The sequence below is a fragment of the Adiantum capillus-veneris genome, chromosome 3, assembly GCF_014529385.1.
Source record: "Adiantum capillus-veneris isolate H3 chromosome 3, ASM1452938v2, whole genome shotgun sequence".
NCBI classification, from domain to species: Eukaryota; Viridiplantae; Streptophyta; class Polypodiopsida; order Polypodiales; family Pteridaceae; genus Adiantum; species Adiantum capillus-veneris.
In genome coordinates this window covers 21,489,436-21,513,331 of record NC_140933.1, presented here as the reverse complement: position 1 = coordinate 21,513,331, position 23,896 = coordinate 21,489,436, and the positions used below count along the sequence as shown (strand labels likewise).

General features: G+C 41.0%; 1 protein-coding gene across 2 annotated transcripts in view; it reads left to right on the top strand.

Moving 5' to 3' along the window:
• LOC147460588 (uncharacterized) overlaps positions 1–4,367 on the top strand; it is a 49,008-nt gene extending 44,641 nt beyond the window's left edge. For both annotated transcript variants that reach the window (XM_086508039.1, XM_086508042.1), the window contains exon 6: positions 3,987–4,367. In XM_086508039.1, coding sequence (XP_086364165.1) covers positions 3,987–4,253 — 267 coding nt within the window. In that variant the 3' untranslated portion in view covers positions 4,254–4,367. The remainder of the gene's footprint in view (positions 1–3,986) is intronic.
• Positions 4,368–23,896: the final 19,529 nt, after the last annotated feature.

Here is a 23,896-nt window from a genome sequence, read left to right as displayed (position 1 = left end):
AGCTTGATGAGAGGAGAGGCTAGCCAGTCTCAGAGAGAGATCACCGACTTCTTTAGAGCTGCCACTGGACACCCGGAGGAGTTACTACCACAACAGAGCTCGTCGTCTTACACCAGAGGCACACTGATCGACCAAGCGACTGAGCTAGGGAGATCCGGACGCCCACGATTGCGGAGGACTACACAACATCGACGGAGGCTGCATCAGAGGATTCGGATCACTTTGGCTCGACATGCACGACGCCCGGTCAGACTACGGACCATGGAGGAGATTGATGAGATCCGCCAGTGACCAATGCTGGATCTCCTATGATCTAGCTATTCCAGCTAGCTGTTTAGCTGCTTAGTTCACACCTAGCAGTTTAGGATTCCATAGTATTTTATTTTGTCATTTTGTCATGTCATCTTGTTACTCTGGCTTTGTATCAGATCCACACATTGTAACTTTCTGGTCTCATAGGTCACTTTGGCCTTTTGACGACGTTAATATAACATTTCATTTCATTTCATCTCTCTCTCTCTCTCTCTCTCTCTCTCTCTCTCTCGTGCGCGCTAAAACCTTTCTATCACCCAAGTGTCGTAGATTGGTTATGCTATTTCCCTCTTGAATAACAAGTCTTGAGTTCAACTCTCCTCGTCGGATAGATCTTTAAGGTTTCTTGGGATAGTTTCCTACGGCGTTAAAACATTCTTCTTCTTCTTCTTCTTCTCTCTCTCTCTCTCTTTCTCTCTCTCTAGATGAGCATGGATTCATCACCAATGAGATCACCCTCTTGTATTGGGCACCCATTGTATGAGTGGTCACACATACCCCACACAGTTCCAACTAGTAGCACTTCTAGATTCATTTTTTTGCACCCAATCAGATTCACCAATTTGTAACGCATTGGTCATTTTGTCCTTTTGAAGACATTAATATATCATCTCTCTCTCTCTCTCTCTCTCTCTCTTCTTCTTCTTCTTCTTCTCTCATTTGCTTTTTACCTTTTCATGATATTTTGTACCTTGACATTGTATTAGATCCAGCAAGATTGTATCAGTTTGGTCTCATAGGTCATTTTGGCCTTTTGAAGACGTTTAATATAATATTTTATTTCGCTCTCTCTCTCTCTCTCTCTCTCTCTCTCTCTCTCTCTCTCTCTATGCAAGAAAAAGAGGCTGATTCTCTTACTTGAAAATCTCTTAGAACGCCCATTTGGCAACTATTTAGACAGCAAGTCCATCATTGTTTACATAGCAGCCTTGTAGGCATTAAGTGGAAAATTGTAAAGCCAAACAAAGGCCAGGGTGAAAAACCTCTCCTACAGAGAGTAAAAGGTGCCCTGGTAAGCTAAATGGAGAGGATGGTAGTAGTCTCTGAAAGATAGGTACTTTGACCAAAAGCCCATCCAACAAATGCAAATCAAGAACCAGAGCCATCAGAAGCCATCAGCGGTGAAGATGATAGTGAGCAGCTATCAGAAGCTTGGTGTCAGGCAAAGCCCGCCGACTGGTAAAATCTTACAGCAAAAGGTAATGGAGGAAGAGAAGGGAGAGAGCAGTTGGGGATGAAAGTGTGGGTGAAGAGGCAACTGACATCACCAAGAGACTTCAGCATGATGACACAAGGTGAGTAACAAAACATTGCACCGTAGCGGACAAGGAGCTTTCATCTAGAAGAGCGAGCAATCCACTTGCTGAATGTAGCTCCTGAAGACCATAATTGAACAGGGAACTCTAGGGAGACAGTGCAAGAGGCTTTGAAAAGTGTGTCCAAGTGAAAACCGACCGAAGAGTCTTGGGAGAGCAAGGAGCGAGGAGCGAGGAAAAACAAAACAAAAAACAAAAGCAATAGAAAGGAAAAAACAAGAACATTAAACTTAAAGGATATACATCCAGGCACGTGCACACACACGCACTCACTCTCTCTCACACACATCCTCGAAGGCAAGTCCTTAGAGTGCAACGAAAACACACTCGCACTTTCTCTCTCTCTCTCTCTCTCTCTCTCTCTCATACACACACACACACACACACACACACACACACACACACACACACACACACACACACACACACACACACAAAAGGAGCAAAAAGACGACAAACCCCAAACTAGCAGGGCGCCGATGAAGGAGTTAGGGCATCGATGAAGGAGTTGGACCAATTGAGGGAGAAACGCTCGAACAAATTCCAGGGAGTCTATGGCACCAAGAGGAGGATGGCTGGTGTGGGAGGTGACATCGCGCGAGCAACCTTCTCCAAGTAGATAGAGGTAGCGGTTGTGACAGGCTTCATGTTGATGGATGATAGGCGGCATCTCCGGAAGCGAGAATGTGATAGGGAGAGGGGCTTTGTAAACCTTAAGCGACCACCATGGTTTAAAGTACGGTGGCTGCTTACGGTGGGGAGCCGTTCGTCTCAATGGAAAATCAATCCACTGCGCCTATGGCCCACCACGTGGAGGTCCTCCCCCGAAGCGAGAATGTGATAGGAGAGGAGAGGGGCTTTGTAAACCTTAAGCGACCACCATGGTTTAAAGTACGGTGGTTGCTTAAGGTGGGGAGCCATTCGTTACAGTGGAAAATCAATCCATTGCGCCTAGGGCCCACCACGTGGAGGTCCTCCCCCCTCCTCTCTCCCCCCCCCCCCCCCCCCCCCCCCCCCCCCCCCCCCCCCCCCCCCCCCCCCCCCCTCTCTCTCTCTTTTCCTTTCGCAGATAATGGAGGGCTTTGACCCTTTTCATTACATATCCAAGTTATGGGTCTGTAGGCATAAGAAAATAAATGGAACTAGTAGTCAAAAAACCCTCGAAACATTCAGTGACAACAAACCACAAGGAAAAACTACGAGTGATGTGAGTTTGCAAAAGATGGGTAATACATCAAAGGCTAGGGACAAAGGATGTAGGGAAGCCGAGAGCTGAAGCAGAAACAAGCCACTTAGACATTGACGAGGAGGCTGAAAACTCCACCAAAGAACCTCCCAATTCAGACTCCAGATCCCCAGTGCCCATGGCTCACCCTAGTGCATATTGACGTTGCACCAAAAATCCGGGAGAGAGAGAGCCTCTAGCCATCCCTAGTAGTAATCAACAGGGCTATGACATTCTTCAACATGTAAACAACAAGCACAGGATGAGGCAAGACCCACCAGAACCCAGCACACCTCCAAACCACCCACCACCAGTCCACGCCCCATAGTGTCCACCAAACACAAAATTTTCGCTTACGGTCATGTATGGCAAAAATTTCAGGCGTATGGGGATGTTTGTGTATGGAACAGTATGAAACAAATTGCATTTTTTGACCTAAGTTTGGGGCACCTAATACTCCATATGAGTTCTTGCACTTGGCATTATCTAATTATGGTTTGCCCTCTTTCTTACATCCACTATTTGTTAGTCTCTACAGTGTAGACGCTACGGATGGTTTTTACTTACAGCTCAGCACAGTCAAGCCTGTCTTCATGCTGGCTCATGCCATACGGAGTCATGGAGTCTAGTGGCTTGTTTCTTCTCATTGTTGGGGACGCAACAATTTTCGTCTATGCCTATAGAAGACTACAGCCTAGGCTTTGGAGTCTGCTTATGAGATTCTAGTTATGTAACATAGTAGTCATCAGCCATTTTGTGATTTTCGAGTATCTGAAATGCAGCATGTTATTAAGCAATTGTTTGAAAAATCAACACTCACAGCAAGGTTACAAAAAAATCATTGGGCAGTTGTCAGGCTTGAGGCTCCTATTTATGTAATATGCACTTGTACATTCTTTTATATTGCATTATATAGACGCTCATCTGTATTATGCTTCTTATGATGCAATAATCAAGATTTTACTAGTTCAGCCTCATCGTTAGTACCTGACTTAACATGTGCATGCACTTGTGTTAATTACAGTTTTTGTGCTGCTCTATGCTTTAATAGGTAGCAGAGGAACGTTTTGGTGGTTGCTTCTCAGTTATGACTTTGTGGTACTAGTATTAAAAAATTATACCTTCTGTTGCAGGTTTTCCCATACCTGTATTATACAGACGCATTGCGAAATGTCACTCATGCTACTGGTTTGGAAGTATATGCAATTCTTGGAGAAAAACCAAGGAGGGACTTCTTGATGTGGCTTTTTTCTCTTGCTGGGTGGGATGTTTGTTTAACGTTCAAGTGGTGCAAAAATTATGCCAGGCGGCAACCTATTACTGTTGATATTCAAGAGTTGGAGAAAATATTATTTCATGTTAGCCAGGAATATATACAGCCTCTTGCATCATCAACTTGAAGTCAGATTTTGAAGGTTTTTGCAACATAAAATATTCTGATTGTTTTATGGAGCCGTCTTCTGGGATGCTATGTAGTCTTGAGGAGGCACTGTCTATAAAAAGTAGTCATATGATCCCTTGTCTCTGGAAGTCTGCTGTTTAGATCGGAGTGGCAAAAATGGGGCTTGCCTATTTTTCTCTTTTTGTTGGTAAAACACGTCTGTTTAGAGTTTCAAGTTCATCTAGGATTTCTTTAGCGAGGGAAAGTGGGTGGTTGGTTCAGAGGACGCTCTTTGCCCCTTGAAGGAGTTTGACATGTCGGTTTTAATTAATAAGACAAAATAGAGTCTCAACTTGTTGACTTGCGGATTGTAAACTCGTATCTCATTTACAGGTTGGTTGAATTGCTACTTGGATCATTGCAAAGGAAATCATTGTAGCTCCGACCAATAATATCCTTGAAAAAGCTTTTCTATCTTTGGACTACAGTTTTACCATCCTTTTCTATCTTTGGACTGCAGTTTTACCATACTTTCGACTAATGAGTTGCATGCAAGAAAGGCTCTCTTTAGGTATTTCCCTAACGGTGGCCCTTCAAGGAAACTTGCCTTTGGTAATTCATCAACATGCACTTTGATAATAACCTCACAATTTGAATTTTGCACTTCATGCACCACAACATGATAGCCTTTGCTCATTTCGGAGTTGCAAGAAAGGCTTATCTTTAGGTATTTTGCTAATGGTGGCCCTTCGCCTTTGGTAATTCATCAACATGCACGTTGGTAGTAATTTCACGATTTGAATTTTGTACTTTATGCACCACAATATGATAGCCTTTGCTCATTTTGGTATGGGAACTATGCGCATTGGCTCCTGAAAGGAGAATTTTTTAATGAAGGACATCATTGTGGTCAATTCCAATGAGATAATCCATTGCTAAAGATGGATAGCATTGTACTCACAAACTAAATCCTTTTTATCATGTAAGATGCAACCCCAATGGGCTACATCAACCTCTACAACAAGAAAGGGTCCAAGATAGAACCATGACGCACAAAGTTTACATAGCAAAAAGGGAGGGTGCATAGCTACACATGTGGCGAATATCATGTGGATCGAGAGCACGCTCCCATCTCAAAAAATGGACTTGGCCTCTTGTAGAAGGCGAAGACGGCCCTAGCAGGCGAGAATTGTCTCTTGGAAAGCCGAACGGTGGATCAATCACACGTTAGTAATTACCGCAGCAATTACTACAATAACTTTTAGAAGGGTATAAATAGGACTCATTACATTGTAATTGGGTTTCTTGCTTCTTAGTTCTTTTGGCTTTAGCTTCCAAGTATTTCCGTGCTACAATCTCTTCACCTTTAAGTTCACCTGGTAATCATTATTGCTGTAATCATTTGAGCTTCAATTTGTTACACCTTGTACTAGTTGTCCCTGAACTATGAATCTAAAACTATAAACACTTTTCCAGTTGTCTACTAGATCTCTCATTTCATTATACTATTTTAGTTTAGATAACTATTTCAGTCCAATTTCCATTCTCTATTCCAGTTTCAATAACTAAACTGACGACTTACCATTGGCCTTAAATTCAAACATTGGAATCAGCTATTTGAAGAGATCATCTACAATTCCATTTTGGCGATCACGGTGGTTAGGGTTGATTGCTCGTTGACCAGAAAACTCTTATCTTCCGGTTAGAATTTTTCGTTGTAGTGATGGCGTGCAAAACCAGTCATGGTCGTGAACCGTCACACCGTGTTAACTTTGTTCTTGAGGAGTCAGAAAGAGACTGATCCTAAGAAGGACCCGGTGACTGAGGCTGAGGCTAAGGAGGAGCACAGTCGTGCTGATGAGGCCAAGGACTCTGAGCACTCCAGTTAGTCCAAAAGAAGAAGGGTTGAGCGGGAAGAACGCAAGGTCAGGAGTTCTCGGATCACACATAGGGATGTTGTGGCCAAAGGTAGCAAGGGTATTTGTCACAGTTCCAGTAGAAAAGCCAGAGAAGAGACAAAAACTGAGACTGACGAAGAAATTGATTGGGATGCTGGTACATATCATTACAAGAAGTCTTCAAGACGGAGTCAGGTTCCTAAGGTCAGAAGAGGCCGAGATGACGTTGACCGGCATGATTATACCTCTTCATTGAAAATTCTTTTCCCAGTGTTCAAAGGTGGAAAGAAAGATGATCCAGATGTTCATATCCAAGCTTTTCAACAGTGTGCCGAGTTGAAGAATATTGATGAAGTTGACTGGGGGGAATACTTTCCTCACACACTAAAGGATGCAGCAAGGAAATGGTATTACCATTACCCAGCTTGCCAACTTAGATCATACAACAAATTGCTGAAGGCTTTCAGATTGGAATATTCAGACAACAGAGATGATGATGACATCCTTTGCGAACTGGATAAGATAAAGCAAGGAAAATTAGCAGTCAGAAATTATGTGGAGAAAATTAAGGAGCTAACTAGGCAGCTGCAAGAGCCACCATTAGAAAAGAGGTTGCGAGCATGGTTTTTAAATGGGTTCCATAGTAAAAAGCTTACGGAACAGGAGGCGTCCGCACCAACAAATAAATTCAATGATTTGGTGCAACGAGCCCTGAAGCTTGAACAACAGGCAAAGAAGGAGAGGAGTCACAAGAAGAAGAGGTCTAGTAGTAGCAGTTCTTCTATTGAGAATTATGATTCCAGTAAGACCTCCAGTAGCTTTGAAAGCAGCTCAGATGAAAAGAGCAAAGACAAGGCCAAGAAAAGGTCTTGGTCCAAAAAGATTGATGAAACGGCCCGGCAGATTGCTGAAATCAGCCAGATCAGACAACCAGTTGGAAGAATGGAAACCTGGTGTTCAAAGTGTAAATCTAAAGATCATATTTCCAATGAATGTCCACAGTGTACCTATTGCAAAGCATATGGTCATTTATGGAACAATTGTAGCATTCACATTCATCACTTTAAGAAGGAAAAATATTTGCCTGTAGTGGCATTTACCAATGCTGAACCAACCAGAGTGGAGACAACCAGTGTAACCCAAGAGGAGAAATCAGGTACCAGTGGTACTGGTATCGGGCGCGGCAGGTACCAGGGAGGTACTGGCCTGGGCCGAGATCATGGTAATTTCCAAAACCGAAGCCTAAACTGTTATACTTGTGGAAACTATGGGCATTTTGCGGCTCAATGTCCAGAAAAACCTACTACTGCGGCTACTGAGGTAAAGGTCCTAGAGCCAGTTCCTATACGAGCAGTTATACGCAGCAAAGGGGTGGTCATTAAGGATTCCAGATGAACCGGCAAAACCAGTTAGTCCTGAAAGTAGCAAATGGGCTCAGCAGAGAGAGGTGTGGAAGGCAAAGGGTAAAGAAAAGGTAGTTGATAAATGACAGGAGCAGAGGGAACTGTCGGCTAAGATCACAGAAGATTTAGCCAAGAAGCTACCAGAGCAACCAGAAAGTTTTGATGCCCGGGTCTTTCAGAAGATACTAACCCAGTCTTCTTAGAAAGCACAACCAGATCAGTCAGGGTCTGGGATTCCTGAGGCTATGTTGGCTGCAGTTCAGGGACTGATGGAGAAATTAGGGAACGTTAGATCAGATACAACTGTAACAGGAAACACTGAAAGAGGCACCGTACATACCAGAATAGAGAAATGGCACTGTGCAGATACTCTCGATTCCTCAAGTTCTGATAATAACTCTAATCAACATAGAGAAGAAATTCATGTTAAGATTTGTGACAGAATTTAGAAACTCATAGTTGAACTAGATGATTAGAAAATCTTTACCTGAAGAAGCGAAATTTATCATACAACGAAGAAAGGCTGAAGCAGAAGCCATAGCAGTTGATTTGGATGCTGTCTAAGATGATGAAGTGCCGGTGATCCACGTAGACTACAAGGTTAGGAAACAGTGGGAGCCACTATCTGGTATCATACTGGATGGAGGAGCAGGAGTAAATATCCTGGGGGCACACCTTCAACAAAGAATGGGAATCACAAACCTAAAACCAGCACCTTTCAAAGTTTGAATGGTGGATCATCGAGTTGTGCAGGCAACTGTGATGATAGAGAGTATGCAGATAAGGGTGGGCAAAGAAAAGTTCAAGACCAGCTTCATAGTACTAGATGTGCAAGGCGTATATGGGATGCTACTGGGACGCCCATGGTTGCGAACAACACAAACTGTTCACGACTATGCTATTTGACAATACAAGGTGCTAGTAGTAGAATTCAGATTCAAACGAACAACACCTGGAGCTAGAGAACGGAGTTGCGACCAGAAGAGCTTTGCCAGAAGTATAGGGTGAAGAAAATTGAGAGGATGCTGACGGCAATGAATATTTTTCCACTAGCCGAAATAGATCTAAACGCGGTATTATTAGACAAAGATCAGGCTGAAAAAGCAAAAGAAGCAATTTTCAGATCAGTTCATTGAACTGAATTCTGGGATTCAGCTAACTGCAAGGCCAAAAGATCTAGTTGATCTCAGTATGCCAGCGGCTTCTGAACAAGTACACTCTGAAGAAGTCACTTAAAATCAGAATAGCAGTTCAAAGTTCAAAGATCCGTCTTGGGATTATGCGGAGGAGTCAACCAAAAGAAAGGGTGGTGGGCCTAACTAGTTGCTTCCAGATGATTAAGAAATAAAAGAATGGAATCTAGGTTCTGAGAAAAATCCTAGATTAATCAAAGTCAACAAGCATTTGAATCCAATAATGAAAGAGAAGGCCCGACACATGTTCCATCACTACAAATATGTGTTCGCATGGGAACATACTGATCTCAAGGGAGTAGATCCAAAGGTATGTCAACATCGAATACCATTGAAACCAGATGCCAGAGGAGTGCGGTTGCGACGATACTGAATGAATCCAAATTATGCTAAGAAGGTCAAGGAAGAAATCAATAACCTTCTGAAGCCTGGATTCACTACTGAAGTAGCTAGTAGTGATTGGTTATTTCCCAATTGTGGTGGTACCTAAGAAGAATGGAAAGCTTAGAGTCTGTGTGGATTATCAAAAGCTGAATGCTCAGACCATCAAGGATCCCTTTCCATTACCCTTTATGGGCATGCTGCTTGACGAAATTGCAGGTTATGAGATGTATATCTTTATGGATGTTTATAGTGGTTATAACCAGTTATGGATTGCTCATGAGGACCGGAGTAAAACTATTTTTATTACTGAGTGGGGAGCATTCATGTATCTGGTTATGCCGTTTGGTCTTTGCAATGCTCCAACGACTTTTCAACGATGTATGATGGAAATATTTAGTGAATTTCTCCACCGATTCCTTGCCATATTTATGGATGACTTCACTGTATATTCAGTAGAGGATAAGCATTTACTTTTTTTGGAAATGGTTTTCTAGCGTTGTCAGGAAAAGAGGATCTGTTTAAATCCATTCAAATCTGTTTTCTTGGTCTGGAAAGGACAACTACTGGGACATGTAGTGTCCAAAAATGGTATAGAAATGGCCAATGACAAGATTCAGTGTGTCCAACAGGCCAAGGTGCCCCGCAATGCATCAGAGCTAAGTTCTTTCTTGGGATCTACAGAAGATCTGTGCATAAGTTTGCTTCCTAGGCATTACCTTTGTATAAGCTCACAAAGAAGAGCAGCAAGTTCAATTGGACTGCTGAATGTGAGGAGAGCTTTCAGAGGTTGAAAAATGCTATTATCAGTAAGTTAATACTTCGACAACCGAATTGGGAGGTCATTTCCATGTACATGTAGATGCTTCAGGACTGACGATGGGAGCAATATTAGCTCAGCCAGAAGGGAGGACTGATTATCCAGTATATTTTTCCAGCCAGAGATTCAGTGAGGTTGAACAAGGATATACAACTACTGAAAGAGAAGCCCTACTAAATTTTGACATTATTTGCTGGGCAAGCTATTTCACTTTTACGTGGATCATCAAGCATTATTATTTTTTATCAACAAAGTCATTATTCAAGACAGACTGATAAGATGGATGATGTTCCTCATGAAATTTGAATTTCGCATTTTTCATAAGCTCGGTAAAACCCATTGTGGTGCTGATTTCTTGTCCGGGAGTGCGGATGGCTACTCTGAGGCATCCTTGAGAGATGAGCCAGTGGATGCAGAAGTGTTTTGGATGATAGCTGAGGAAACAACTGATCCAGAATTGTATGATGTATATCAATTCCTTTCTAAGGGAGGATTCCATAAAAACTGGACTCAGAGTCAGAAGAAGGCTCTGATTATTAAGAGTCTGAAGTTCACCATCATTGGGAGTAGATGGGGTTCTTTGAAGATGTGTGACTATGGAAGGGAGAATGCAAGTTATTTAAGAGGCACATGATGGGGATTCTGGAGGACATTTCTCCATTGATATTACTTACAAGAAGATTTTGCAGGCTTGATTGTGGTGGCGAACTTTAATATCTGATGTTAGAAGCTTTTGTAAAACATGTGATATATGTCAGAGGATGGGCAGACCCACAACAACAGATATGACTCCCCTAACTCCCGTCCAGCCACACTGGGAGTATTTATGAAATGGGGTATGGATTTCATGGGTCCATTCAAGTAAATTACTCCAAGGAAGAAGCAGTATATATAGATGGCCACTTGTTATGTCACCAAATGGGTGGAAGCTAAGGCTCTTCCCGACAACACCGTGAAGTCTACAGCTGTATTCTTATTTGAAAATATTATCTGCCGATATGGATATCCTGTGGAGATTGTATCTGATCAAGGAACACACTTTATAAATAATACTATGGACATTCTAATGGAAATGCTCTCAGTAAAGCATCGGAAATCAACACCATATTATCCTAGATGCAATGGGCAAGCAAAGAGCAGTAACAAAACTATCAAGACTATTCTCACCAGATTGTGTAGAAGGAGCCACATTAGTGGCAGCTTATAAGGTCACCACTGGACTAACACCATTTATAATGGTGTATGGCACTGAAGCTGTCGTGCCTATGGAATTTGTAATTTCCAGTCTCAGGATGGAAGTAGAGTATGGATTGGATTTTAATCACAAGATTAAGCGGAGACTGGAGGAGTTAACACAGTTGGATGAGTTAAAACAAAGAGCTATGCTGGAACAGGAAATCGTTCAACAAAGAAGGGAACACTGATACGATAGACGAATCAAATTTAGGGAGTTTCAAAAAGGAGATTTGATTCTGCTCTATCAATCTAAACTGGGTCCTAAGAAACCAAACTTAAAGATAGCTTGGACCGGTCCATATGAAGTCGATTGGGTATTTTCCAATGACACAATAGGGTTGAAAGATTTATCTGGATTACTGCTGTCAGTGTTTATAATGGGGCCAAAGTCAAGCTATATTATTCGAATGACAAAGAGACTTCCATGGATAATGATACTGGTATTCTGGGAACAGAAGGCCAGGAAAATTCAGAATCAGTTATGTTAAGCCTTTTTCACGTACAACCAGTACCAGAGCCAGTCAAAGGGTCAGAAAAGTCTCAACACAACAAATCCATGTCAGTAGTAGAACCAGTAAAGTGTCAGAGCCAGTATCAGTTTTTATGGGGAAAAGGGCCAGTGGGACTGTCTATGATAATCATTTCAAGGAACATGGAGAGTATTATAATGCCAATGCATGTATGCCACGTCATTGACGGTGCACAAGACTCTAGGAACGGTAAGTAGTGGAGCTTTTATGGTGCGAACATGCATATTAGTAAGGCGAGTATGCATTTTTCTTTATAAGTCTCCTGCGCGACGTTTGCCTGCTGTTACACATTCGCCATCGCCAAGCTCTGAAGCTTCTTCACTACAACCACAAACTTCTTCATCCGACGCATCTGTCGATTGCTGTCTGTCTTTACTAGCCACACCTGTATTCGAATTTGAATATTCAAGTAAGTCTTCTTCTTCTATTGATTCATCGTCTTCACAGTACATAGTTAGGAAGAAAATGTCGGAGAAGATGCAGGAAACCATAGAGGAAACCTCGACACTTATTGTCGCTACTAAAGCTTCATACCACTTATTCCCCATAGTAAGATACAACGGTATGTGTTTACCGAGCAAGCAGAGGCGTTGCTACAACTATGGGATTTGCATGTGGTAGTGCAAGCCACAAGAATTAAGTTTGACACGGCTATAATCAAGCAGGTTCTTGGATCCTTTAATAGATGAAGGCAACACCGTAGTGTATGGTAGAAAAGTGTCAGCAAATCTGGACGACATTGCTTATGCTTTCAAGATGCCAAATGACCCTTGTGATGGGGCTTTTGATGATACTTGGAGCCAAAAGTTTGTGAATCAAAAGTCTGGACGTCCCCGTTGCTTATCGGTTTGTGGCTGAAGCTGTGAGTTTGGAAAATAATCCCACATATGTCTCAGAAAAACTATGTGGCATCTAGTCTCTTTGCTATGTTGTTGGCAAAGAGACTAGATGCCACAACTTTGATCAGCTTATGTCAGATTCTGTCTCATAATGTGCTTTAGCAGACTGCCAAGCTAAAGTCTCAGACTGTTTTTAAAGCCTGGTATGTTTGACAATTTCTTTATTGGGTAACTTCTCTTGATGCTCATGACCAGGTACGAATGGCTTCAATCAGAAACCCATTCCAATGACTAACAATGTTGACTTATCTTCAAATAAAGAAGCCCCAGGAACTTAGTCGCTTTGGGGTAAAACAACCCAAGATATAAGTGCCACTCAAGTAGAAGAAAATCCTCTTGACAGCCTGCCAATGCTTAGAACTTGGGCTATGTATAAATATCTGGCCTCATATTGCATACATAAATAAGGCATCCAATAGCAGTCTGATAAAGAGTGACATTTGCATGATCATTAGCATCATGAAGAATCAATTTCTCCATTGGACTAGCGATAGGTTTGCAGTCCTCAAGTCCAAACTTAAATAGTAACCTCTCTATATAGGTTGTTTGACACAAGGCAATACCACTACCACGCTGCTTGAGTTGTATGCACAAGTAATGATGCAAACGTCCCAAGTCTTTCATATGCAAAGTAGCATTCAAATCAGACTTAAATTTAGCAATATGTGTCTCATTTGGACCAACAATCAACAAATCATCTATATAAAGAATGACGATGAGAAATACATCACCCTCACACTTGACATACAAAGTGCTTTCAATTGGACTATTACGAAAGACTTGTTTAACCAAACGTTTGTCAACTTTCTCATACCAAGCATGAAGAGATTGCTTCAACTTATACAAAGATTTCTTACATTTGCACACTTTATCTTCTTGTCCTTTCTTGAAAAAACCATGAGACTGTGTTACATAAACTTCCTCAAATATATCACCATTCAAGAAAGCAGTAACAATGTCTGATTGATGTACATCCCATCCAAATCAGGCTGCCAATGCACATAGAAAATGAGTAGTACTCATCTGAAAAGTGGGAGCAAAAGTATCTTCATAATTTATGCCTTTTTGTTGTGCATAACCTTTTGCAACCTTTTACAACAAGTCAAGCCTTGTAGCGATCAATCTCACCATTTGGCTTACGTTTTCACTTGTGAACCCACTTTGTACTAATGGCCTTTTTGCAAGGAGAAAAATCACATAAAGTCTATGCGTCATTTTCTATAAGTGCATCATATTTTGGTTGCATGGTAGCCATCGAATTTTCAAAATTTTGTGCTTCATTAAAAGAAAGAGGTTCCTCCACACCACATAAACTAGAGATATCCAAAGCGTAACAATATGATGCATAAGATGCATGGTGAGAACTTAAATGAGTACGAATAGACATAGGTGCATCCAATTTATTGTCACGCAAAGTATGCACTAGCCATTTTGGCATACCTCTAGCGTCCTCATTCTCATCCCTTTACACATCAAGTACATCAAGTACATCTGCATGAGCAATAGTAGGCTCAACCAAAACATTCTCAAAATACCCCATAGGTGGTACATTTGCCTCATTGGAATTTACATTCAAGTTTCCACCATTAAAAAAGAGGCAACAAAGTTCCATAAATGTCTTGTGAGCTTACATTAATGTCTTTGGTATATGAAACCAAGATATGTTTCTTCTGTGGATGATATAATTGCATTTGCAAAATTCTGCTCCACACTTGTCATACAAAGTGAGCTTATACAACCCACCACACAAAATGCCAGATGCAACAATTCCATCTCTAGAACTAAGATAAGCTATCCACAAATTTGACAATAAGGCCAAGTCTTCCAAGTGCAGATATAGACAAAATTTGACATCAAGGCCAACTCTTCCAAGTTCAAATATAGACAAAAGGTTCTTTTTGATCCCTAGTACATAAAGCTCATCAACAAGTGTGAAAGAATTGCCATTCATAGTAGTTAGCCAAAACTTTCCAACTCCCCTCACTAGATAAGAGGCATTGTTGGCACAAGTGAATTGTATTCCCATGAGGGACAACCTCGAGAGAGGTAAATAAGTCACAATGTCATGTAATGTGCTTTGTATCACCGCTATCAAAGTACCGCACATGTGAATCTATAGCAACTAACATACATGCATCATGGACAAAAGGATTACACTCTGCACTAAATGTCCACTCTACATCTACATCAACATCAACATCACATTATCCTTTCCTAGAAGATTCTAAAATAGCCGCACTTGTAGTGGAACTAGCCTATTTCTTCTTGTCCCCTTTTTTCCTTCAAATTAGGACAGTGCTTTATCACGTGATGATTAGCCTTGCAATAATGGAAATGCATCTTGTTTTTGCCTTTTTCACTAGAATTCCTAGACGAGGTGCTGCAAGAGAAAGCATTAGGAATAGATGATTTGCTTCTCATTGAAGAACCATGAGAAGTGGCTACATAGTTGTTACCACGTTCTCTTTGAGTAGCAACAAAATCCTATTCAATTGCATACTGTTTGGCCGTGTTCTTTCTTGAAAGTGAATCTTACAATAGCAATGTGCATAATGCATCAACCGACACCTTGAGGATTTGCTTGGCCATAAGTCTCCAAGTACTAGCAAAAGTCTAGTAAGAATCTGCTAATACATCAAGAATAGTCTGCACAAGTGAATTGTCAAAGGCGCCACATCCTGGCCCATGATTCCCCAAATAGGTATGTACATGATAGTGACCACAATAGCCACTTTAGCATATATCACAATTTGTACATTATTGCTTTTCTTTCATGCATCAAGAAGTGTCAAAAGTGAGGTGAATGTTTTTATTTCACACTATGTACGTGCCACGGCACGACATCCACCCCCTCTAAACCTGCACATCCTCCGGTATGTACCACAATAGCATTTATTAAGCATTAAAACTCATGGTCAGACGCCATATCTTCACTCTCATCCTCAATTTGCATATAGTTAGACCCATCATCTTCTTCACTAGATTGTGCATTAAATGGATCAGCATCCCCTCTTCTTTTGAATCATATAATTCTTTTTCCTGCAATGGGAATTTTTAATTCTGTCCCATCCAGTTCACGCAAGGTGTAAGTTGCATTTCCATGCGCATGTTTGGAAACATAAGGACCAAACCATATCTTTGCAAGCTTCCTTATTGTTGGTTTTCAAGGCTACTATCATACACCAACACCCAATCACCTTCTTCAATGTCTATTGGTTTGAGTCTATGCCTCTTGTCAAATCTGTCTTTGTTTTCCAACCTTGCATTCTTTAGTCGAGCTTTTGCAAGCTCAATGTCTTTAGGCCTTGTTTTCAATTCCCGTATGCGCATGCAAGAAGGTTTTCTCTACTTATTCCATCTGCCCATGGCAACACATTCCATCTAAGAATTACATATTCAATTGGCATCACAGGTTTTTGACCAAACATCAATTCAAAAGGCATGTAGCCGGTGACTGAACTATGTGTTGTACGATCAGCCACAATGCAAATTGCAGTAACTTTGGCCACTCTCCAAGCTTACCTTCACAATACTTAGCTAAATCTTTGATTATTAAAGGATGCCCTATTTCTCTTTTCCATTTCCCTCTGGGTTATAAGCACAAGTTAGAGCTAGTTTGATGCCCATTCTAGAAAAGAATTCCCTTGCTTCATCAACATCCAATTCTCCTCTATCTGCAATGGCTAATGTATAAGTAGGATGTAGTCCATCATGATGCCGTACATTTGAATACATTTGGCATGTCACACAAGACTCCACAAACTCAACCACATCCTTGTACATCCCTTTCCAACAATACCTTTCTTTTACTTGGCAAACGTTGCCGATACACCTCTATGTCCTGCCCATAGAATTTCACGGAACTCCTTGATGATTTGTTGTTGAGTAACCTTATTGCATACTACGTGCAATGGTGTTCCATCTCTTCTTTAGGATGCTTCCATAAGTATCCATCCCTCAAGAAGTATCCATATGCTTTTCTTCTTATCCTCCTAAATTCCTGCTTAGTCCAATCATCTTGCTTCTGAAGAATACGTAAGTAGCGACCTATCAAGAGCCATTCATCCTCATATAGTTCCTCTGAAAAGGACTCAAGTGAAGACACAAAACATGCATGACTACTCTTTGCATGATCAATAGGGTAAAACTTTGTGCCTACATCATCTCCCTCAATAATCATGTCTTGTTCATCTTACCTTGCCCTAGATAGCATATCTTCCATGGGATTGTCTTTCCTTGCAATATGCTTGAACTTAGGATTCAAGGACTTTATGTAGGCTATCCATTGAAACATTGCAATATCAGGAGTCGAACAATTTGTGATCATTCCAAGAAGAGGCAAACAATCAGTTTCCACAACCATTGATGCCCCTATCAAGTACTCCTTGTCACACCTCAATGTTGTAACCACCCCCCATAGTTCCTTTCTACTTGTGCATAATCTCGTTGGCAAGAACTCAGAACCTTGGCTCCAAATCTCACCACATACCTTTTTCCCTCATCATCATCTTGCCCTACTGCCCACCCTATCCCTGTAGGACTCATGTCCACTATCACAATGACAGGTCTCTCACATGCATAGTCTACCTTTCTCAAGGTTGGCGATGAAAGAACTAGCTTCTTTAGCTTTCTCATGGATTTTGTGTGCTCTTCTTCCCACGAAACTTCTGATTCTTTCTCAACAACCTATAAAGGGGATCTGCTACATGTGCATAATGTGGTAACCAAATAAGATAGAAGACGCAAGCACCAAAAAATCTTTGAACTTCAGTTATAGTTGTACATACTTCTTTCATGTTTTTGATTGCATCCATCTTTTTTGGACAAGGCCTTCACCATAAGGACCACACATATGCCACACAATCAACACTTCATTAACTCCAACTACAGATTTTTGTCCTGACATGGTAAGATTAACTTCTTCCAGCCTTGACAAAATCTTCTCACAATCTTTGACATGGTTTGCAACAAACTTATGGCACCCCCTTGCATCCATAGCTTCATCTTTATATTTGTCTTCACATCCTTTGATGGGCACATCATCAAGAAATGGCAACGTGATTTGAGGTATGAAGTCACATAGAACCCTTGTTCATCCCATTCATCGTGTGCGCAATTGAAGTCATTGCTCCTTGAGGTAAGGTACACATCCTTACCAATCCCAAAGGTGTTTTCATAGTTTTCAAATCTCTACTCTCAACATCCAGCTGAAATTGATCGTACCCTGAATAGAGATCCCCCATTGAGTAAATTGACCTTCTAGCAAACACCTCTGTGAATTCCTGATGGTAACCTTGTTTATAGGTTGCATATCTTGTATGAACCGCAAAGCTCCATTCTTCTTAGGCACATTGAACCATGTGTTCGAATATGGCGCACAAGAAGGCTCCAAAATACCCATGCTAATCTTTTCATTGAGTAATTCTATTAAATTTGGCAAATGTGCTTTTGGAATCAAAATTGGACGTAGATTCCAAGGTACATGAGGGATAGTGAAGATCACCATAGATGCAACAACATTAGGATCAACACACCCTATCTTATGTGGTTGGAATGCAAAATCCTTACCGTGTCTTGAAAGCATTTCTTTAAAACTCTTCTTCTCTTCTTATGTTAAAAACTTCCACAACCAACTTTTATCTCTTTTAGGGATTCCATTATGAACTTGTGTCCAGTTCTTTTTGGATCCCTGAGATTTGGCTGCAAGGAGGCTTGCTCTAGCTTTTTCTTGCAATCTGATGGTAAAGGTAAGGCCACTGGTCTCACTTTCTTTGCACCATTTTGTACTTGGTCTCCACATGCACTTCAAGTCCTTCATTAGCATTGAAACCTTTTTGATCTTTAAAAGCTTCAATCACACCATACATTTCCATAGAGCATACTTCCACAACGTGGGTTCCATCTTGCATGCTAGAGTCCATTATAGCCTCAAGCTCAAGCATAGTATCTACATGAGAAACTTGTTCAAAGAAACTTAAAATGCATTCACTATCCTCTATGAAACCATTTTCCTTCATGTATTTCTGTACCTTATATACACATTGTCGTGCACTTGTTTTCATATCCTCAAGCTTCATAAAACATACTAACCCATGCTCTGTTAATCCCTGGAAACCTGTAGAAAAAGCTTCTTCTTGCTTTGGGTCATGCGAGAATCTTTTTCTTCTTGTACCATTTCAATACTGCTTTACAATGGTACATGGCCAAAACCCCTTGTCTCCCTGTACTCTTTGAACTCTTTTTCGCTATAGGATACTTACAAAGACTATTGCGGTTCCTCTCATGATTCATACACACAATAAAAAATTGCATAGCTCGCTTCCCATCTCTTCTCTTTATCCTAGAATAAGCAGAACCATCATCCAAGACCTTTGTTTCCATGCAAACAGCTGTGATGTATGGCTACCCAAGGTTATGAGGATAGGTAGACATCTCTTGCACAAAGAAGTTTTGCTCATCCTTCACATTACCAATTATCACTTTCACATTTGGACAAGCCCCAAAAAGCTCTCTTGATGGGTTATTTGTGGCTCTAATCATCCACTCATGGTCTGTGTCTATCGGCCACTTACCCTTCATGTAAAGACTCTTGGACATAAGATTGATTTGAGTGCCATGATCTATCAATGCAACATATGGATCCTCAAAATCACCCACCTTGACTAAATTTTCTGTTGTAGCTCTTGCCCAATGACTTTTGGCATAGTGGCTTTTATAGGAGAGTTCATCTTCATCATCATCTACAAATCTAGCATGTGCATCTCTTTGAGAAGAGTGATAGCATCCTACCACACTTTCATTGCAATCACTCTCTTGGACATGTATCCCATGTGCATTAAGTGACTCCCCTTCACCCTTAGATTGTGGAAGAATAGACTCAGTGAGAGTTTGCCTCTTTCTTTTTATGGTATCTATAATTTCTTCATGAAACTCACCTTTAGCAATGCCAAGAACTTCACTCAAGGTAAACTCAACTTTGCTATTCAAAATGCTTTCCTCCAATAATTGCTTTGAGTTTGTGGTAGCCTCAATGTCAGATTGTAGTTTGTATGCATGGCCTTTTGCTTTGGCTTTTCCTTGCTCTTTCTTCTTCCCTATAGATGCCTCCTCCATAGGAATCTCAGGAGGAGGAGGCACCTGTGGTGGGGCCTCATAAGAAGGTCCTAAATCCTTTCTTCCTCTGGCTCTTGTAACCCTCTTTGAAGTAGAAGAACTTGCATCTCCATTATCACATCTACACTTCTCTTCCACAATTGCTTCATTGTTATAACATTTTTCAAGATAGGCATGCACTGATAAAGAGTCCACAGGGTCATCCCAACCTGTTGTATGGCATATGCAATCATCAGATTCATGTAATACCTGTTTAGTTACCTTCCCCTTTTTGGCTGAGGCTACTGCATATGGCCACAAGCTATCAACCTCCTCAAAAGCATATGGAGTAGACTTTAATGATTTCTTTGGAATTAGCTCTATGTTTGCTCCATAGGTAGCAGCCTCCACTACAGAAAGAGCATGATTGGTTGCCATATCCACCACTAACTTCCGCATAGCCCCTTATCCAAAGTTAGTCCCTAATGGCATACCTGTCTCTCACAGATGGATCTTGCCATCCTTAAAAAACACAAGATCTCTTTTCAAGGCATCACTGAAGCTATCACAATCCCTTCTGCCATGGTCTGTGCCATCACACCTTATGCATCTGTGCACAAATCCTCCTTTGCTTTAGGATTTTTGTCATGTAGGTTGTCCTATCTCTTCAAGCCTAGTCATCTTTAACTTCATTTCTCGCATGCCCTTAAAAAGCTCATCAAGCATAGAGTTATCACCTTTTGGACTCACACTAATAGGCTTTGGAGGGATCTCAGACATGTGGGAGGTAGAAGTAGCACCATTCACCACCATCTTATCTCTACAACGTTGCCTCTTAGCAAGCAATGAGAATGCGTCCTCAACCTCTTTGCACTCAGCCTTTAGACCCTGTTATGTATTCTTGTCTTCAAGGAGTAGCTCTAACTTTTCTTGAAGCTCACGACCTGCAGCTTGAAGGAACAATGCGCTCTTTTCACGATCCAAAGTAGCACGATCTGTTCCTGACAACTGAGCATAGGGCCGCTCAAACTCTCTCAACAGTGATGGAAAGTCCTTCTTTTGGCTTTGCAACTCATTCCAAGAAAGTTATTTTTCTAACCCTTTCAAAGTCCTCCATGAAGTATTACTCCTTTAGGGCTAATTTGAACTGCTCCCAACCTTCTCCATGCTCCTCCCTGATTCCCCTTACATGGTCTCTAATCTTGGGGACCACAACAAGCTCATTAACTATGAATCATGTCCACCTCTGGAACCTGTTGTAGCTCTGTCTCCTTTACATGACCACGAAGAAACTTTGTGACATCTTTCTCTTCAAATTGGTCCATTTTGTTCACAATAGCTTGAAGGGCTTTGGTTGCTGACACCCTCCTTCTTTCTGCAGCTTGTTGCATAAACATGGCGAATGCTTGAAACATTTGCATTGTGCCTTGATCAAAACGCATGCCTTGTTTCTCTATCTGATCCATAGCTTTAATTATTGGTATTTAAACCTTTCAAAATAAGTTTTTGAACCCCCACCCCAGTTGCTTCGTGTCGGGTTCACAAAAAATGCCGAATTATGTGCGATCTAGCTGGGAAGGTGCAAAACCTCTGGCTGTGAGAGTTCGTGATGAGAGTCACAAACACTTTGCAAAAAAGCGTTTGTGGAGAATCACCAACCCTATTTCTAAAGATGACACAAAATCTAAGACCTTTCGTGACAGGATAGTCACAAACCCTCTTCCCTATTATGCTTGGGATTTCCTTGTTTTTGTAAGAAAGTTCACGATGAAAGGTTCAACAATTAACATCCAATTTTACTTGAAAAGAGAAATTAAGAACACATAACTTTCATCCATGAAACTACAACTCTCATGGAAGCACAACTTTCAATCATAACCCAAACCTCTTTCATGGAAACATGTAGCCTCGTCCTCAATTACATAGTTGTAACTTCAAACAGTTGAAAGGAATACTCAAGCTTCCACATTCTTAGCGACCATTTTCTGATTTTGTAGAGATTTAAGAGCTTCTATATTGAAGCCCACACACCATTTTGATATGGAGAAACCCTAATTCACTCCCTCACAGGCTCAGATACAAGGTTATGAAGAGGCGGGACTGCCCTACACATAGATTGAGCAACCATGGAAGCAATTGCACAGTAGACAAAAATTGTAGGTTTTTCTGTAAAAACCAGCCCTCTCTCTCTTCCCCATGAAAAAATGTGTTGATGTAACTAGGTCATTTTCAACTCATTTTTGACCCAAAAAATGCCATTTTTGATGCGAAAAATCCCTAAATTTCTGGGATCACTTGCATAAACATAAAAAGCATAGATAAGTATCATTTTTTTGGTCAATATACCATTTTGGGTCACTTTCCATGCAATTTTGCAACGGTGCCTGTTAGCTGTTGGCAGTTTTTGTTGGCATCACTCTTTATATTCGAGATGAGTGTGCCACCACGAAACACTTGGAGTATGTACATTGTCAAACCAAATTAAGAATCTTATCAAGTGGGAAAGCATGCAAAGGTGTCACATTTAGGCCCACGATTCCCCAAATAGGTATGTACATAATAGCGACCGCAGTAGTCGCTTTAGCATATATCACAATATGTATATTATTGCTTTTCTTTCCATGCATCAAGAAGTGTCAAAAGTGGGGTAAATTTTTTTATTTCACATTATATACATGCCATGATACGACAAAATGCCATGTAGCACAACCCAAAGAAGAATGTAAGGGACCTATTCTGCAAGAAATTGCATTGACAAAATTTTGCATGAAAGGAAAAAATTACTTGTGCAATTCTGCCTATAGTGGAAACGAAGGCCAAAATAAGCCGAATGAAACTTTTGAGTAGACCAAGCTCTTCAAGCCTTCTCAAAGGATTTGTTAACCTATTGACGCTCACCAAAGCTCATCCAAATCAGAGAAGGTGAGCAGGCATGTCCGGGCAATGTTGGCGATTATGCCCAAGAGGATGCAATCTACTTTGATGCCAATTGTTGGAATTAGGGTTACAGGAAAATACACACAAATTGGAGAAGATGAAGAAGCTCAAGGCACTTAGTGCATAGTGGAAAGATAAGTTAGTCCTAGAATGTGGGCATATATACAATGCACGGGGGGAAAAACCTCCTAACAAGGAATAAAATGCCCCGATAGCCCTATGTGTGTTCACACATAGGGCAGTTCACACACATCACTATCTCGTATATGGTAACAAATGCCCCCTAGGAGTGATGCCACAAATGAGAGCTGGCACATAGTGTATAGGGAAGTGTCATGCCCTAAGGACATGATCAATCCAGAAAGGGGAGTAAGCCCAAAGCTTTGTGGAAAGCTTCGAACTTCTCATGAGGATATGCCTTTGTCAATAGATTTGCAAGGTTGTCTTGTGTTGGTTGACCTAGGGTTGCAAGGAAACACACACAACTTGGAGAAGATGAGGAAGCTCAAGGAACACAACATAGAGTGTATTGTTTAGTGCACAATGGAAACATAAGTTAGCCCTAGAATGATGGGCGTATATACAATGCATGGGGGAAAAACCCTCCTAATGAGGGAAAAAATGTCTCGGTGGTCCTAAATGTGAAAACACACATCACTACCTCATATATGGTAACAAAAAAGAGCCTAAATCTACTACAAGTGCAGTTGTTGTAGAATCTTCTAGAAATGGAGATTATGTTGTTTATGTCGATGGAGTGGGTATTTAGTGCAAAGTGTACTTATGATCCTTTTGTCCATGATGCATGTATGTCAGTTGTTCTAGAGTCACATGTTTGGTACTTTGACAGTGGTGCTACAAAGCACATTACTTCACATCATGACTTGTTTGCCTCTTTTGAGGTTGTCCATTATGGGGATACTGTCACTTCTGCCAACAATGCCTCTTATCCAGTCAAGGGAGTTGGAAAGATTGTGATAACTACTGTGAATGGTCGTTCTTTTACACTTGCTGATGCACTTTTTGTACTAGGGATAAAAAAGAACCTTTTGTCTCTATTTGCACTTGCAAAACTTGGTCTTATTATCAAATTTGTGGATGATAGATGTACAGTTCATGATCCAAGTTTTGGTGATGAAATTGTTGCATCTAGAATTTTGTGTTGTGGGTTGTATAAACTCACTTTGTATGACAAGTGTGGAAAAAATTTGCAAGTGCAGCTATGGATTGAAAGGCTATTTCAGATGCCAACCTTTTGCATGCATGTTTTAGG